General features: G+C 44.3%; 1 protein-coding gene across 2 annotated transcripts in view; it reads left to right on the forward strand.

Annotated features, from left to right (window-relative positions):
• Nucleotides 1-863: 863 nt before the first annotated feature.
• DEPDC1B (DEP domain containing 1B) overlaps nucleotides 864-19,284 on the forward strand; it is a 67,038-nt gene continuing 48,617 nt past the window's right edge. The window contains exons 1-2 of one of the 2 annotated variants that reach the window (XM_084802586.1): nucleotides 864-992; nucleotides 9,324-9,589. In XM_084802586.1, coding sequence (XP_084658712.1) covers nucleotides 945-992; nucleotides 9,324-9,589 — 314 coding nt within the window. In that variant the 5' untranslated portion in view covers nucleotides 864-944. Of the gene's footprint in view, nucleotides 993-9,323; nucleotides 9,590-12,153; nucleotides 12,179-19,284 lie in introns of those variants that run through there. The other variant, XM_084802587.1, reaches the window with a different exon arrangement.

Genomic DNA, 19,284 nt, shown 5'->3' on the forward strand with positions numbered 1-19,284 from the left:
CGCATCAAGTGTCCCAGGCTCAGTCCTATTTATTCTCAGCGCTCTCACCAGTTTTGAGTGTCTGAATTAATATCACCGTCTAATATGTCAATTGAATATCGCCTTCCATGATCAAGGTGGGGGCTGTTCAGTGTTCTCCCGTCTTCCTCTTCACGGACCTATCCAGACATAGATTCAGAGTCACCGAGTTAAAGCATATAGTATAGAGACTGGTGAAGTCATTTGTCTCTTTGAACAGTTGCAAGTTGGGCCAATAATCCCCAAAGGCAGGAGATGTGTAGATGATTCAACGCAGAGAAAATGGATTCATCAACCCCATAAACTGACAATTTCAGTCAGGTTGCTAAATAGGAAACATAAGTTCAAGGAGGAGAAAGATTACTATACATTATCAAGAGAACACAGCAGAAGCTGACCTGGCCCTCTTTATCCCTTCAATAGTGTCTTTACACTCCGTATGACAGACTGCCTTTATCTAGTTTTTAAATGTTCCTCCACTTGGACAGCTAAGAACGAGCATCCTTTCATCACCCACTTCTTCCTCTCTTTGCTAACCTACAAATGCTCTCTGTCCTGGGTGTAGACACGGATTATTTAATAGGTTCCCGCTAGGCTTGGCTCTCTGAGCTGTGAGGCTGCAGAGATGGGCGGCGGGGATAGTCCATGTAGGGTTTGGGCAGCGCCTTCTACTTCGACCCTACATACCCTCCACGAGCAGTCACAACCCTGTGCGTCTGAGCGCCCCCGGGGGTGGAGGAAGCGTCTTTTTCCTCCTGGCAACCATAGTTAGTAAAACCCAGGCCACGCCCACTCACGCAGTTCCTGTCACGTGCCCTCGCGCCGTCCAATCAACGCCCGGAACCTCCAGGCTTGTGATTCAAACTGCAGCGCGGCGACTGCGGGAATCCGTGCTGGCGTTGCCCGGCGGCTGGTGCGGGTTAGGAATGGAGCACCGCATCGTCGGGCCCGGCCCGTACCGGGCCACCAGGCTGGTGAGTGACAGAAGAGCCGAGCCGACCCTGCACAGCCGTCACCGCCGTGACTCGGGCCATGAACCGTCTCTGGGGTGGGCGGGGGCTGCAAGTGCTGGTGGGCGAATGTCTGCGGGGTCGCGGCTCCTCACCTTGCCCCTCGGTGGCCAGGTGAGGCCTGGAACATGCCCCACCAAGGTGGCATAGACTTCATCTGCTGAAGGTTCTTGGCTGTAGATCGCGCCTTCGGCATTTACGGAACCGAAAGGCAGGCGATCGCGTTCCGCTTTGTCCTCAGGACCTACTCTAGCGACTAAGACGAGGTTGACCTTGGGTGGAGCCCTAAGACCACCCTACCTGTGTAGCACTTGCGGGTTGCGGTGCTCCAGGCAGGGCGTGCCTGCTTCCTGAGTGACACTGTTGACACTTGACAAGTGTTCTTTGTAACGGTGCACAGCAGGGAGGTGCGTCACTCCTCTAAGGTTTCCTGCCCCTGGCGTTTCAGTTGTCGTTAGTACCGACCTCACTTAGGGATCAGGTCTCATAGCTGGTGTGACAGTTCTACAGGTGCACCAGGGCGAGGCCCTTTTTTTGTGGAAAGAAGTTTTGATATTTAGAGACCTATCTGGTCTGTATTATTTCTTGGAGGAAGTAATTTTACCGACTTCTGCCTCAGAGGTTTAGGGCAGTAGAAAAGACAAAAAGTTTTAGAGTTGAGGCTGTGAACCCTCTCAACTGCGTGTACCGTGCAATCAAGTCTTGCTGCTTTCTGGACTCTGGAAAAGGTGGGAGCGAGTATCCAAACTCTTAACTCACGTTTTAGACTCATATGCTCGAGGCATAGTGTCCTTTCTTTCTAGGGCCCGGTGGTCTGTGTTCTGTGGCGTTAAGCCACCGTCCGTGTATGAGAAGTTAGGGTTCAGGGAGCTTGTTTCTTTTTTAATTAGACTTCTAGGGTTCTTGGAGGATCAAATGGAGATTTTTGTCTTCACAGAGAAGAGCACACGTCACATGTGGGGTTTCTCCTAAGATTTTAGGGACTGTGGTCTTACTTCATTTGGCTGAAAACAACAAATATTTGCTTAGGGTCATTGGTCTGGTTTGGACTCTTGCCAGTGGTTCATCCAATGGCGATCACTCAAGTGTCGCTATGTGGTGGTTTGACTGGCACTGGATGGTGTCACGTGGTATCCTGGTCCTCAGTGTTGGTTCAGCCAGGTATCTCTGACAGGTTTGCTCAGATTCTTCACACAGTGGGCTCATGGTGCCATGGTTTTTTACTCGCGACGTTTTGCTCACATCTCATTGGCCAAAGCAAGTAAAATGGCTGTATCTAGAATCTAGAAACTAATTTTAATTAAAAAAAAAAAGACTTATTGTTATTGTGTTTTTGTGTGAGGGAGTGTGTGTGTGTGTGTGTGTGTGTGTGTGTGTGTGTGTGTGTGTGTGTGTGTGTGTAGAGAGAGAGAGAGAGATTAGAGGACAACTTTTTGAAGTCACATCCTTCCTTCCACCTTTATGTGCAAGGATTGAACTCGGGACACCAGCCTTGCATGGCAAGTGACCTTTATCCACAGAGCCATCTTGCAGCCCCCCACTGCTACTTTTTAATGTGAAGAGATGGTAACAGTCACACTGTTCAGATGCATGTGAGGAGGATTGGAGGAGTTGTTGTTTGACCCGCTGAACACCCAGACTGATCCATTTATTAAAAAAAAAAAAGAATAAAATAAATAAATTTAGAAGTTTTTTTTGGGGGGGTGGGGTGGGGCTAGTTTCTAAGAGGTATGAATGGTGATGACAAGGAAAAATAGTCTTAGAAACAGCGTTTCTACCTGTGGTCGGGACTATTGTTAGTTCTGACTTGAGGGGTGAGAGAAGGTGTCCCTTTTTTAGTGGCTTTGACAAACTCTTATGGCAGTCCTCCCTTATTTGTGCAGGTTATGTTGCCAGAACCCTGGTGTGGTGGTTTGAGTAAGAATGGCCCTCATATAGTCATATATATGTGAGTGCTTGGTCAGCAGGGAGTGGAACTGTTTGAAAAGGTTCCAAGGACTGGGAGGCGTGGCCTTGTTGGAGGAAGCTTGTCACTGGGGGTGGGCTTTGAGGTTTGAAAAGTCCATGCTGAGCCCAGAGTGTGTCTCTCAATCTGCGAATCAATATGTAACTCCTATTTCCCCAGCGCCTGGCTGCCTGTGGCTGTGTGCTCTCTGTCATTATGATAAAGGACTAAGCTCCCGAAACTATAAACAAGCCCCCCAAGCAAATGCTTTTCTATAGAAGAGTGGCCTTTGGTCATGGTGTCTCTGTACAGCAATAGAACAGTGACCAAGACACAGCCAATGCTTAAAACGATGACAGTGCTAAACCCTATATTGTAGGCATAATGTTATTGCGCACTGGGTAAAGATTCAAATGCTGACTTTTGTGGACCCGGTATCTAGTTGTACTCCTTGTTCTGAGAATCTCCTGTCTAAACATTGCTCCCCAGTTGTTCCCTGATATGTCAGGAAAGCAGCTTGACAGCCAGTCACTGACCAGGAGAGAGAGTAGGGCTGGGCTTCCTGCTAGCCAGGGGAGGAAGAGAGAGAGAGAGAGGAAGTAGGGATTCAGCCACCAGGAGAGGTCCAGGAGACAGCATGAGAGAGCAGCTGGAGCAGAGAAAGCCATAAAGTGCAAGTATCTTGGAGCTTTTAGCTGGGAGGTAGCTAGATTAGCTCAAAGGGTTAAAACAGTTAGCTCAGTTCTTGTGCCTTAAAGCCTGTCAAATAAATATACTAGTGCCAGCCTCAATTATTTGGGTGCTAGCTGGATTAAGAGGAACTGCAACACATTTTAAAAATAACCATTAACACTTTATGTTCTCTATACAGTATGTTTTCCCTACATACATTTATGGTAGTTTAATTTATCAATCAATACAGTGAGGGACTAACAACAGCAATATCAAAACGGAACAACTCCATTACTCTAATAAAGTTCACTATGATGCTTTGGAGCTATTGGTCTTTAAAATAAAGATGACTTGAGCTCATGTCCTGTGAAGCTGCACTGATCAGTCTGAGGACCTACACACCACTAAATGACTGGTGTGGGAGTGGCACATACAGTGTGGATGCCCTGGACGTTGAGATCCTTCACACACTTGATGGGATGAGGCACTTTCACTGTGCTACCCAGGGCTGCACGCAATTGGAAACGTAGGAACTGTATACATTTTTGGAATTTTATATTATTCAGGCCACTGTTTGCTCTGGGTGACTGAAATTTTGGATAAAGGTTGACTATCACATCTTCCGATAGGGTAGAAAAAAAGAACACGTCCTCTATACAATTTATTCACAATACTTGTTCAAGGGAAACAGACTGTATGTTGGTATGACAGGTCTTTATCCTGCCTTTCTGTAAAATGAATATAATAATTAGAACTGTTTTACATGCCATTGTGGTGGTTTGAATAAGAACGGCCATAAAGGCTCATGTATTTGGATGCCCAGTCATCAGCCCAGTCATACTTGAGAAGGATGTGGAGGTGTGGCTTTGTTGGAGTTGGTGTGGCCTTTATGGAGGGAGTGTGTCACTGGAGCTGGGCTTTGAGGTTTCCAAAGCCAGGTCAGGCCCGGTGTCTCTCTCTTTTTGCTACCTGCTGATCCAGATGTAGAACTCTCAGCTACTTCTCCAACCCCATGTCTACCTGCGTACTGCCATGTTCCCCACCTTGATGGTAATAGACTAAACTCTGAAGCTGTAAGCAGGCCCGAATTTAATGCTTTCTTTTGTAGGACTGCCGTGGTCATGGTGTCTTTTCACAGCAATAGCACAGTGACTAAGATGGTCGTCTTCACAGAACTGTGTGGGGTGCCTTTCTTCATGGCCACAGAGGCTGAATCTATAGATGCTGGGTTCTTTGTCACATTAATCTATTACTGAAGGAGTCTGTAAAGAAAAATACTTTGGATGCCTTTAACCCCTAATTCCCATAACATTCAAGCTCAGTTTAGACCTATGAACTAATTAAATAGAATAGTATATAGGTGATTAATAAAGACCCTTCAGGTTTACCAGGATTTAGCAGGTAATCAATTCAGCTTTCAGCTTTATTATTTATTTGAAAAACTTAATGTTAAATATTAAGACCTGAAAAATATAGTGATTGCCAGGTTTCCCCCCCCCCCCAATTGTGAGGGTTGCTATCAACAGAAATTATAGCTGTTATCCAACTTGTAAATATTTTAGGAATACAATCCAGCCATTCCTTAAAGCTTTTTTGCTTGTTTGTTTATTTTTCATTTATTCACTTTACATCCTGGTTGTATCCCCTTCCCTAGTCTCCTCCTGGTCCCACGCTTCATCCCTTCCCCCGCTCCCCCCCCCCCCACTCCTCTAGTCCTCAGAAAGGAGGAGCCCTCCTCACCTACCATCTGACCCCAGCCTATCAAGTCTCATCAGGACTGCCTGCATCCTCTTTCTCTGTGGGCTGGCATGGCCTCCCCACCAGGGGGAAGTGACCAATGAGTGGGTCCTTGTCAGAGGCAGCCGCTACTCCACATATTATGGGGTTCACGTGGAGGCTGTGCTACCCATTGACTGTATCTGAGCAGCGGTCTAGGTCCTCTCCGTGCATGGTGCTTGGATGATGTCTCTGGAGGTCCCCCTGGGCCCAGATTTGTGGAGTTCCTGTCCCCTTCAGATCCTTCAATCCCCCAACTCCTCTGTAAGTCTCCCTGCACTCTGCCCCAATGTTTGGCTGTGAGTCTCAGCATCTGCTTCAATCTCCTGCTGGGTGGAGTCTTTCAGAGCACCTCTATGGTAGGCTCCCATCCTGTGCCTTCTCTTTCAACCACTTCCGGTGTCTATTCTATTTGCTCTTCTGAATGAGAATTAAGCATCCTCCCTAGAGTCCTCCTTGTTACTTAGTTTCTTTAGGTCTGTGGATTGTAGTGTGGTTATCCTGTATTACATGGCTAATATCCAGTATTGTTGTGTGGAGTTCAATGCGTGATTTAAGCTTTAGTACTTTTTTTTTTTTCTGAATGTGGGTGCCCTTGTGTTTGGGACGTAGATATTCAGAATTGAGATGGCATCTTGGTGGAATGTTCCTTTGATGAGTATGAAGTGTCCTTCCTCATCTCTTTTGATTAGCTGAAAGTCTATTTTATTAGATTTTAGAAGGCCTACTCCAGCTTGCTTCTTGGATCCATTTGTTTGGAAAACCTTTTTCAGCCCTAATTCATGACAGTATAGGAAGTAGTCAGAGACTTATTCATCATCATTGAAACAGGTGTTTTTTTTTTTTTTAAACTCACATAAAATAGTTTACAGAAGACTTCCACTGTGTAGCTTGGAACAAATGCCTACCTTTTTGGATGGTCGTTATTATCGGAACATGGTTCATGTATGAAGCTTGGTGAGAGAAAATTTTGAGACCTTGTGAGATAGCTCCAAGGAAACAAGGCAGAGGCCTTTTAATCTGTTTGATCATAGCATGGATCATTCTTGAAATGTGCTTTCATACCCCCCCTAGGTGTAATTAATAGGAGTGGGTTTATTTTATATTACCCATTATTATTCAGAACGATGTTTCTAAGTTTGAGTTGCCCTCGTGACTGTATACACCCTAAACTCATGTGAACTTTGCTCATGACCTTGCCCCCAGAATAACCTCAGAATATAAATTAGCTGATGCTCTGAATCATGATATGGCTATTGCATGAGACTTTAGTCGGCCTCATTTTTAGTCTCCGCTCTCCCAGGTTCATGACAGCTATGGAATGGTAATAGTTACCATGAGGATCATGGAAAGGCACAGCGGGGAGACAGATTGGAGTGTATTCCTGTTGTATGAGGAACAGATATGAGAGCCATTCATTCACATGTTCACATCCTAGAAGCAAAGAGTAGCCAACAGCCTCATGTGGGGTGGGATTAATTCCAAGGCGTGTCAGGAGCATTGCTGTGGTGTTCTTGCTGTCTCTGACATAGGCTCTGGAAAGCTTTGAGTGTTTTTATATAGTGACCACTCTCTGATGCTTGCAGTATCCACTCGCTGTTGCTTCTGTGCCGACTGCGGGGATACTGGGATGCTAACTAGGTCATTGCTGTGTTCTTAAAGTTCCCAGCAGGAGCTGGGTAAGTGCCTTCTTTCTAGCTGGGTAAGTGCCTTCTTTCTTCTAGACTTATCCACCTTCTGATTTCCTGTCACTGAAGCAATTTCACTTGCAAACAAGGAGGAAGAGTCTGAGTTGTCTTGACATCCAGAGAGATCTGGTTTTTTGTCTGTTGAGGGACATAGTGGCTCATGTGAGACTATCAGTGGCATTTGGGAGCAGAAAGAAACTGGATATTTTTATGGTGCTTGCCGTGTACCAAACCTTACGTGAATGGACAGTGAATGGAAGGTCTGGGATTAGAACCCTGGTCTCACCCAGTACGTCACGTTTTCCCCATTCTTCAAAGATTGATTCTGTCCTGTTGAAGGGGCCCAACAGGAAAGGCACAGTGGGGAGACAGATTGGAACATATGCCTGTTGTATGAGGAACACTACTCATTAAATGCTCGGCTTTAATGGCCATACCTACTCTGATAATAAAGGAAATAGCAATATATAGGTGAGATTTGCTAAGTAGCTGCTTCAAGGCAGGCACTGTGATAGGATTTTCCCTTTTATTTTTTATGTCTCTGGTCTTTTAGCTTTGTCGCTGGCGATATGTAGGCTTGGCTAGCAGTTAATATGAGGCTGGTCCTCTGACCATTAGCAAAACAGGCTGTGATTCTGTCACACTGGGCTTCAGAGTCTCAGCTCTGTCTAGTCAGTCTGAAGACATCATGACTAACTAAACCGTGTTCTTCTAGAAGAGCCTCAGAGCCAAGCATCCTCTCAGGCATGCAAACGGCTTGAGAGACTTGACTGCAGCAAAAGACTAGAAGGTGCTTTGCAGTTGGTGTGTGTGACTGGAAATGTCTCAGTAGTGACTCTTTTCAAACGCTTTCTTTTGCACATAAGCAAATACTTGATTGATCCTACTTTGCAAAGGTTTTTCTCTCCTGTCTTGAGGTCTTCAGCATTGAAGTTGTATTATACTTGGGACTTCTGGAAATGAATTATGTGCAGTGGGCTAGGTTTGGGGGAGGGGTATCAGCTCAGGCAGTGTTTCACTACATAGCCTAAGCTGGACCTCGGATTTTGTATGAATTACAGGCTGGCTTTGAACTCAGAGTTCTCCTGCCTCAGCTTCCTGAGCACTGGGCTTATATATAGTGTGCCGCACTGCACTCAGCGATGAGCTCAGTTTAACCAGCACTCACTACCTCGGTTTTCACACATAAGAGTCTACGGTAACTATTCCTTGAAAGAACAAAGAATAAACACCCCTTGAGAAGTTGCATTTCTCTTGTTTCTGTTCTGTAATTAAGTTCTGTTCTTGCGTCAGTTATAACAAGGCAGCCATAATGTAGACTATTTTAACTGTTTCTAAGTGTGTAGTTGTGGCTTGCGTTATATTCGTACAGTTTTGTAATCATTGCTTCCCACCATTTATTCCTTAGGACTTTAAGGTCACTTTCCTATCCTGCTGTGTCAGGGAGGACTGTGACCCGAGCTCTGAGCCCATAATACAGGACCTTGTGTATGTTGCATCAGTATTGAGTCCTGGTGGTCATTTCTGGGGTGATCTGGGCGATCTCGGTATACATTTGGGGGCTCTCCAGGATCCCCCAGACCCTCAGGATCCTGAACCGAGGGTCCTACACTGGCCAACTGAAGTCATGGCTGGTGTAGAAAGTGATAGCTAATTCCAGTTCACTGGTATTAAAAAGTGTTTCAACTCTTATACTCACACAGGTAGAATGAATTATGTCCTGGCCACATGAAAGCATTGCTTTGTTTGTTTTATACATCAAGCTAAGGCCTAAAAAACTTCTGCTGTGAAAGCAACATATATGGATTTTGAAATGTCTGACATCATTTGTTAAGTCCCATGCCTGAAGAACCTGATGTCAACTCAACATGTAATATTCAATTTGTACAATAAGTTATTAACCTGGGGGGGAAAAAGAGTATGAAGGCTGCAAATAAAACACCAAGCCTCCATCTATTATTCCAGTGTTTGTTAATTTATAAAAACTGATTCTATCTGCCTTCCCATTTACCCACCTACTGACCTACTGACCCATCAGTTTGTGGGTCAATCTGTTTATCATTTGTCTTAGGGTCTTGTGTAAGCTAAGGAGCCTCTAGTCTTTAACCAGTTTATTAAGTGGAAAACTAGTATTCCTTGATTTAAGTATTTGGGATGTATTAACCTTTAAAAACCACTAGTCGATGACTAAATGCTTTTGTGTTCTTTGCCTAGTGGAACGAAACGGTGGAGCTTTTTCGTGCCAGGATGCCATTGCGGAAGCATCGCTGTCGCTTCAAGACTTACGAGCACTGCTTCACAGCGGCTGATGCTGTGGACTGGCTACATGAACTTCTGAGGAACAGTCAGAACTTTGGGCCCGAGGTAACTCGGAAGCAAACAGTCCAGCTGTTAGGAAAATTCCTGAAGAATCATGTTATTGAAGACATCAAGGGAAAATGGGGCCAGGAGGATTTTGAGGACAACCGTCACCTCTACAGGTAATGGCAGCGTGTTTAATTCTGAAGATGGAATAGGGGGAGAGTGAGTGCATCTGGCCAGCATCTGGAAACTTCCTGAAGTGAAAGAATTTACCGTGCCCACTGAAGCGATGCTTCTGTTTGCAGTATGTTAAATGCCTAGCTGGATGGGCTGTTAAAATAAAACCAATTACAGTTTGTCCTGCTCTGTCAGAGTACCACAGAGCAGGCTGTTGTTGCAATGATTTTCCAGTGGGGAAAATTTTCCATGCCTTCTGCTTGCTCGGGAGGATGGGTGCAGTAACTTAGTACTTCTGGAGTGGCGAAACAGTACTGGGTTTTAGTAACTTAGTTCTTCTAGAGTACCTGAAGGCTGAAGCAGTAGTGGGTTTATATTAACTTAGTTCTTCCAGAGTATCTGAAGGGTGGAACTAGCTCCGGGTTTAGCTTTGCTGAGCACCGAGGACTGCAGTACTCAGGCGGAGTGTCTGGTCTTGAAACAGCTCAGGGAGCATGTGTGGGGTTGTGTTAGACGTCCTTGACATCTCTAACTGAGCCTGACGCTGCAAGCCTGCTTTTCTCTGTAGGATATGCTGACGATATTTGATGATGTGGATATTTACCTCCAGCTAATCTGAGGGAAGATGGAGATCTCTCTCCTTCTAGTGCTTTCTCACTGAACTTTAGGGTGTTTGGTTGCTAGAGGCCAAGGAGGCTGACTTGAGATCAGGTGATGGAAGAAGGTAAAGAAGAATGGAGTGACACACGTCCAGGGAGGAGCTGTTTCATTGTCTGCTGAAGCCTGTCAGTGTCATGGAAAATAGAGAGGCCAGACTCTTAGTGCTTCCTTTCCTTTATTCTAATAGAAAAACAAGGATGTGATTATAGCACATCTGATGCGTGTGGTGCCCTGAGGTGCATGGCTTTGAGCTGCTCTCTTATGCATGAACTATCCCTTTGTTTCCGTCTTAGACTAGCTTCTGTGCACAGCAGAGCAGGGTGAGGGTGGCCATAGGCATGTAAGGCTAAAGACGGATTCCCTCGTGTGTTTCCCGCCAGGCCTCCTTATGGACCGCCCTCAGAAGCCTCCAGTGCCTGGTGTCAGGATTGTCATCTGAGCAGTCAGTTGTCTCCACTTGGCAGTTATTTGCTGCTTTAACTTTTAATTAGGGTCTTGGAAGGACTGGGCTTATCCCGAGGCCTGGCTGCTTCGTGGGTTCGAATCTCGTCCTGGCCCCACGTGCCAAACTGCCTTTGGGCTTCTTACGTGGTTACTGTCTGGGAGCTTCCTTGCTTGTACTCATCAAGATATAGCTAGAACCCTTCCGAATGGCTTCTCTGCATGAGATACAGTCTTTCCTAGTGTGACCTTAAATAGGGCACCCCTCCCATTGAGTCCCCCGAGGCTTCAGAATCCTCAGGAGAACACCCTAGCAGTGTGTTCTCGGACCTGACCACTGAACACCAAGTACTAGAATAATTCATTTCACTATTAAGACATAATCATTCATCCCCTTTGAGATAAGAACTGATAAGACAGATGCTGTTTCCTTATTCAGGGCGCACCGAGTATTAGTTCCGGGAACTTCGCATGTATCTAAAAATCGGCATATATTAAAGTTTCTTATGTAAAATACAGCATTTCCAAACAACCTACACACATCCCCTGTACTTTAAATCCCCTCTAGATTGCTTATAATACCTAATACAAATACTACGTAAATAGTTGCAGTGCATTGTTATGAAATAATGACCGAAGGTACATATATTCCACACAGAGCGCGAACAGGGTGCGAGGGGCAGTGAGATGTGAGGCGAATGTGCTGAAGAGAGGCTGAGGATGTGTGAGGTGGTGGGCAACAGCGGTAACTTTTCACTCATGTGCTCAGCATGCTGTATGCTATATGGTGAATTCAAGTTCTGCTCTTCGGACTTTCTGGAAACAATTTTTTTTTTTTTTTAAAATTTTTGAGATGGGGTTCTTGCTTTGTTGTTGGAGCTGGCCTTGAACTCCTGGGTTCAGATATGATTCTCTGTGGCAGGTCCTGAAGCGATGGGGCTAGCGGGAGGGGCCACTGCACCTCGCTGGAAGGTTTTTCTTCCCATACCTTTGGGCCATGCTTGGGTTTGTCTGAAGACAGAGCTCATGGCTACAGAGGGCTGATTCTAAGGATAGTATCCTAATTATATGATTGTTTCCCTTGTTCCTTAGTTTGGGTAGCAGAGTGCTTATGAGGCATACGCAGGGCAGCTTTTTGTTATGTAGTACCTGCAAGCTGTCACTTTTTTTTCCCCCTGCATGGGAATTCCATAAATTAACCACCGACTTTGGCCAGTTATCTAGATTAGTTTTGGATGGAGTCTATTTAACGTGTAAATCATTGGCGAGGGTGTCCGTGACTTGCATTGAGAGCTAGCTAATGAGCGTACATTCCAGGCTAGTGGTCTGGGGAGGGCTGCCCTCGCTCTTCTGTCTGGTGACAGCTCCTTTCCTCCAGTGAGGGGCACTAATGCCAAGTTCTCACAGAAGCTGAGGAGGAGAGAATGAGCCAAGGCACATTGGATTTGAAATGGATGGCGAAGATTGAGATTTATGGAAAGGAGTCCTTTGTGAGTAGTCTAGAAAGTGCTGGAAAGGACGAGGGGAGGAGTTCTCGTTGGAAAGAAAGAAGCAGCCATTCCATAGCATGTCCGGTGTGGCAAACTCAGTATGTAATTTGTCATTTAACTCAACCCCTGACTATGCAGTGGTAGTATCCTCCTAATTGTATGGATTGTTTTCTCTTTCTTTGGAGAGAGAGTCCTATGCCAGGCTGGGTCAGTTTCCACAAGGGGAGGTTGACATACCTTAACAGATATGTTAGTGCTGAATAAACACAGAGACTCCTGAGGAACTTTTGGTATGGCCGGCATGTTTGTAGCCACGTAGTTCTTTGATGCACAGTAACTGCTATGTACCTTCTTGAAGAAAGTCTTCTCAGATGAAGGAGGGGTAGACAGCGGTCAATCCAAACGCCATCTAGACACAGTGAGGGGGTATCCCGAGTCTGTGCAATTAGAGAAAGCTACATGAATGCAAATACTCATTATCTTTTGTCTTTTTTGGTTTGTTTTGTTGTGTCTGTAGTGATGGAGACCAAACCCAGGGTCTTGTATGACCTTTGAACTCTATGTCTGGGACCCGACTATGTTTTCAAGAGAGAAATTACATATATGTATTGGGGAATTTTATACATGGTGAGGAATGAAGTCCTCGTTTTGTACTTTTTAAAGGGAGAACTGCTTGGCTGCTTGTAGATTTTTAGCACGATTGCCCTGAGTCTGGCTGACTCTTGACTTGTTCCCCTAACTGGTGGGTAGCAATAAGTAGGATTCCAAGGGCTGGGTGTGGTGGCGCACATCTTTAATCCCGGCACTTGGGAGGCAGAGGCAGGCAGATTGCTGTGAGTTGGAGGCTAGTCTGGTCTACAAAGCAAGTCCAGGACAGCCAAGGCTACACAGAGAGACCCTGTCTTGAAAAACAAAAAACAAAAAACAACAAAAAAAGAAGGATTCCAAGCTTTAATTTTTTTGTTATTTATTTTCCTAAGCCACTTTTCAAGACTTCATTTATTTTTTAATTGAAAATACTTTTCACAAACAATATTTTTATCATGTTTTCCCCTCCCTCAATTTCTTCCAGATCCTTCCCACCTCTCCACCCACCCAAGTTTATGTTCTTTCTCTCTTAAAAAAAAAACAAAAACAAAAACAAAAAACTCAAATAGGAAAATAAATACCCCCAACAGAAATCAAAAGTAGTAAAAGTATTAAGTAAAAGATCAGTAAGACAAAAATAAAAAATAAAAAAACAAAAACAAAAGCCCCAGCAAAGCAGAATGAGACAAAACTAAAAAAATTACAATTGAGTTTATTTTGTGTTGGCCATATGGCACCTGCCCTGAAGTGTGATTAATACACCTCATGAAACTCCATTGGAGAAAACTCATTTTTGCTTTGCTAATGAGTATCAGCTTCTTGATTATGGGTGGGAGCCCCTGTCCTCTTCCCCTGTCAGTGTTGAGACCCTTTCTGGCTTGAACCTGTACAGGCCCTGTGCCTGCGTCCATAGTCTCTTTGAGTTTATGTGTGGGCCGGCAGCATATCAAGACCCAGGTGGAGTGGATGGAAACAAGGTTTTGTTTTGATCCCAAGTGTGGGATAGGTATTGGATATACCTATGTTTTTGTTTTGATCCCCAGTGTGGGATGGGGAACAGACTTCTGAGAGAACAGGTAATGTTTATCCACTTAGACGTCGAGCCACCTTGTTGGTGGGGCTTAGTTTTTGCCAGCTGAAAAACATTCTAGCATAGACTCTAAACCCAAAACAAGAGGTGGGGCTTTTTGAGATCTTGGTATTATTTGGCTGTTCATCACTCCACTTGGAGATGCTCCTAGAGAGACTACTCCAGAGAACGCTTTGGGGCTCTGGGTTCCGGCTGCTGTTTCAGGTTCCAGCAGCAACTCTGGTGGAATTGCTGGTCTGCTGAAATCCTGCTGACTATGCCAGGGGAATCATTCCCAGGAACTGAGTCCAGAAAGGTCTACTTCTCCTGTTCCCATAAACCTCCTCACTCTCCTATGTAGGGTGGGTGGGTTGGAAGGGAGGTATAAGCATTTAAAGAACCCCAAATAAGGTAGGTTTGGAAAAGGTGAAGTCGACACCAAGGCTCAAAATGAAAGTGAGTTTTATATTCCAGATACCCCCTCCTTTTTTTTTCATATGGGATGCTTTACCAGAGAATGTCTGTATAAATATTCTGTGATCAAGAAAACTCTGAACTCTGAATCACTTCTTGCCTGAAGCACTTTGGATGAGGGTGATGTTAAATTGGAGAAGGCGCAGGCATATAAAACAGTGGGACACAGTAGAAGCTCAGAACCAAATAGATATGAGTACAGTCAGTTGATAGAAAATGACTAGTGTTGTCAGTAAATGATTTTGGCAGTGCTGGGCACTGAGCCCAAAGCTTTGTGCATTTTAGGAAGGTACTCTACCACAAGCTATACAGTTCCACCCATACTGAATGATTGTTCAACATTTGGCTATCTAGCTGCCTATGTGCAAAAATAATTCTCAATGAGTCTCAAGCTATACCTCACAAAAGATGCAAAAGTTAATCCAAAGTGGATCATTGATTTAAATATAAGACCATATCATTACATCTTGAAGTTAGGCAGAGTTTTTAAAATGGGACACCAAAGGCACCTGTCACCAAAGAGATGACAGATGTCAAAATGAAAAAAAAAAAGTTGTGTGACACCATTAAGATCGTGGAAAGAGGGCTGAGTTGGCTCGGCAGTTAAGAGCACTTGCTGCTATAGCAGAGGACGCAGGTTCCTTCCCTGGTGCCCACAAGGCAGCTCCTAATCGTAACTCCAGTTCCAGGGATCTGAAGCCCCTTCTGACCTCCGGGCACACACGGTGCACAGACATGTGACCAAAACCACTACACATTCAAAACAAAACAAAGCACTGACAGAAAGAGAGGGCAAGAAGACAAACAACAGGCAGAGATAGCTGCAAACACATACGTGACAGTGGGCTGGTACCAACAACACGGAAGAACTTTTGAACTCAACAGTGAAACAGCAACAATTCAAAGAATGAGCAAGAGGTCTGAACAGATGCTTTGAAATATACAGATAGCAGATGAGCCCTTATAAGGATGTTTAACATAGTAAACCTTACGGAGATGCAAAGTAAAGTGATGCTACTTACTGTTAAAATGACTAAAATGAAAGTACCAACAATGTCAAGTGTCACTGACAGGAATCCTAGGTTGGTATTTCTGTTGGAATACTTAGGTTGGAAACCCTGTTCAAAGTTTCATATAGAGTTAATAAATATAGGTGATCTCAGTCAGCATTCCTATTGGATATTTCCCCTAGAACAATGAAACTTTAGTGTGCGAATGGAAAACTTATGAGTATTCTTAGTGGCTCTATTAATAATTGTCAGTAACCTAAATGTCCCATGGTTGGATGAACGTCCACAACTCATCTATAAAATAGAACACTGTCAGGTTGGGGAAGGGTGATGTACCATACAATGAGAGAAAGAAAGAGCGTTAGGAGAACAATGAAACTGTTGTTTCTTGAGGTGGACGCCACACATGAGATTGTGTTAAAATGGATAGGGTTTTATTACCTACCCACTCACCCCCATCAGCTTTCCTGTAGGCCAGTATGTGCAGACTTTAAAAATCTTATACGAATCTCTGGTGCTAGAAACTTGAGCAGATGTTTTAAGATGTGTGACCTCTTCGTCATTTTTTGTGACCCTGTGGAACTTTCTTGAATTATTATTTTGTAGTCTTTGGAAGGGACTTGTTTTTATGCATGAACTCTTTACTCCCTCTAGTGGTCATCTTTTTTAAAGTAGGAAAACACAAGCTGTATATATGATTGTAGTTTTCTCTCTCTCCTAATTTCACCAAGTTCACAGCAATCAAATTTTCAGGCGCTAGGTATAAATGCCTGAGGCACTAAGATCAACCACGGGTGGGGACTGGAGGCTCAAAGACCTATTTTTCATTTCTTAAGTGAATAGAGAGAAATCCAAGATCTAGTTGGTCAGTTGAATCTGGAGGCATACAGGGAAGTGGAAGGTGTGCTTTTTCTTCTTAAGAAACTGGTACAAACACTGGATAATCTTTTGCTCAGGGTTCTTTATTGCAACATATGGTCTACTTTTAGTTTTGGCAACACTAATTAAAAAAAAAAGAACAATTCATTAGATTATTTTGTGTCTGCTGATTTTTTTTTTTTTTGGATGTATTTTTGTCTTAAGTTGACCCACTAATTACATGTTTGATGGATATGGTGTGGCATCCATGCACCGTGTTTATGACCAGATTCCGTCCACTGGCACTTGTATCACCTCACACATGTTTCATTTAAAATTCCTTCTACCTGTGTGGAAATATTCTTTGATTTTGTTACCCATAGTTAACTCTCTTGGGCTTTAGATTGCTACAGGTGACTCCTCCAATCCAACTGCGGCACTGAGGGTGTAGGAGTTAGAGAGACCTCCCCCCCCCCCGCCACCCCCCCCCCAAACAGACAGATAGGGAGCAGGCCATGGCTGGATAACAGAGATGCAGGCTTCTTTTTTCACACTCCCCACCCCCACTCGAGATAAAAGCCTGGCAGCTTTAAACAAAGGCCTAATAAAGCCTTAGCCTTTTGTCTCTCACCAGCAGGCCTGCTGCTGCTGCTGCTGCTGCTGCTGCTGCGGGACTGGCTCAACAAGTTCAAAGCTGGAGCAGGACCTGTTACACAATAGTTGTGGGTGAATCAACCTTCCCTTTTCTCCTGAAAGGACCAGTCCTAAATCAGGAGATTAAAACTCTTCTCCTGAAAACATAACCCAGCCCTGGGAAGAGACCGGATGTTCTGGCTTCCTCATTTCCCCCTCTGCTTTGCACCGGGTCTTCTCCTCTGTGTTTGTGGTGCATGTGAGTGTTTCCATGCACTTTGTTCTTAGACAGTTTCTTCTATGTGCATGGTTTATTGTTTCTCTAATGCTTCTCTCTTACCTTCTTCCCAGCCCCTGACAACCTCCGCCCTGCCCCCACCTTCCTTTCTTATAGTCATGTCTTCATTTTGCTTTGTGACCCATTGAATGTGCCGGAGGCCTCTGTGTGGCCATGGGTGTGAAACTATCCCCTAGTGCCCGCTTTTGCTAACTGGTGGTTATAGAGGGAAGCTGTGACTGTTCTTCCTCCAGAATCTGTGACCAAAAGCTCAGCAGGGAGTGCTAAGGCTCCAGAAACTCCTCCCTGGTCCATGGTTGACTGTCCCCAGGCCTAGCCTTGGGCACTACACTGCCTCAGTGTAGGCAGCTGCCGCTGCTGCGACATCATGAGTGCAGTGGCTCAACTTTTCTTATCTTTGGGTTCCTGCGTTCCTTCCTTTGTATCCGCTGAGCCTTAGACTGGATGGTGTACATGTCCCGGTGAGGACTGAAGACTCAGCCACTACTTGTCCACTGGAGCAGCCATGAGTCACTGAGTTCACTTCTGTTCATGCAAAAGAGAAAAAAATTCCTATTAATGCTCAAAGAAGGCACCAGAAGATGGAAGACCTCCCATGCCCGTAGTTGGTAGAGCTAATGCTGTGAAAATGACCATCGTACCAAAACCACTTAAAGACTCAGCACAACCCTGGCTAAATTCTCTGCCATTCTTCAGAGAAAGAGAAAAGCAACCTTAAAGGTCACGAGAAACAGAAGAGCTTGGGGAGCTGGGTCAATCATGAGCGAAAGGAGTGCTGGCCTGTTACCCCATCTGCTCTCACGCTGCGCTGCAGAGCCGGGGTAAACAGGGTGCCCAAGCCAACTGTTTAGCAACATACGAAGCACTAGATTTCGTTGTGACATTTTTTGAACAGTTAAAAAAAAAACAAACAAACCTTCTACCGGCTCTTTCCCATTTTCTTCCTCCTTTGCATCCTCTCATGTCACGGGTGACCTTTGCCTACCCTTCTTCTTCAACACCCCACTTCTTCCTTCTGATCTGCTACCTAATTTCACAGTCCATACCCACTCTCGTACCCCTTATTTACATACATACAAACATTTAAAGTTAGGATCCACATATAAGAGAGAACACGTGATTGATTTTTATCTTCCTAAACCCTGGTCACCTCATTTAATAAAATTTTTTCCGGATCCTTTACTTTTTATTGCAGATTTTATTTTTCTTGGTGGCTCTGTGTGTAAGAGCCAGGTCCTCATTGTTCATCCATCCGCTGATGGACATATGCGCTGGTTTTTATTTTCCTTGCTCTTGTAAATAATGCAGCAGTAGGCACGGATGTAAAGATTTCCTGGTGGTAGCATACGGAGGCTTCTGGGCATGTGCCTCGGGGTGATGTAGCTGAGTCATATGGTAATTGTAGTTCCAAGTTTTTGAGAAATATTCATAACGACTTCCATTATGTCTGTAGCAGTCAATTAGATCTTTAAGGCTCTTTGGTACCATGTTATGCTATGAGGCCAGGTTGGTCTCAAACTTGCTACACATAGCATAATGCTGGGCTCGAACTCAGAGTCCTTTTGCCTCCGAGTGTTGGGATTACAGGTATGTGCTCCCAGCCTCCTTTAAGGTCCTTTTAAAATTATTCTAAATATTGAGTATCACACTTACCACACCATGGTAGGAAAGAAAATGTAACATGATTCCTTCTCTTCCTGCTTTGCACTGAAGAAGATAAATAGGCAAATCAAAGCATATTTAATTAATTACCTACAGGAATCCATAGCAAATAATAAGAGAAATATATATAAACATATATTTATATAAAAATATATATAAACATATATTTATATATAAATATATGCCCATTTATCACATACATGCTTACACACATACACACATGTATGCACATGCATGTAAACATGTATACATATAGGTGCACACGTGTAACACACATGTACGTATGTGCATGCATGTATGAATATATATGTATATGTATGTGTGTATATATGTGTATATACATACATACATACACATGTATACACACACACACACACACACACACACACACACACACACACACGTGAATTCCTATACTGGCAGTCCATGGAGTGACTCATCTGTTTTGCTTGGTCTGCATAGTAATTTTAGTTGTTGTTTTATAAGTCTTACTATCTTCATGTTTTCTATTTTC

The sequence above is a fragment of the Acomys minous genome, assembly GCF_964271855.1.
Source record: "Acomys minous genome assembly, chromosome: 11".
Taxonomy (NCBI): Eukaryota; Metazoa; Chordata; class Mammalia; order Rodentia; family Muridae; genus Acomys; species Acomys minous.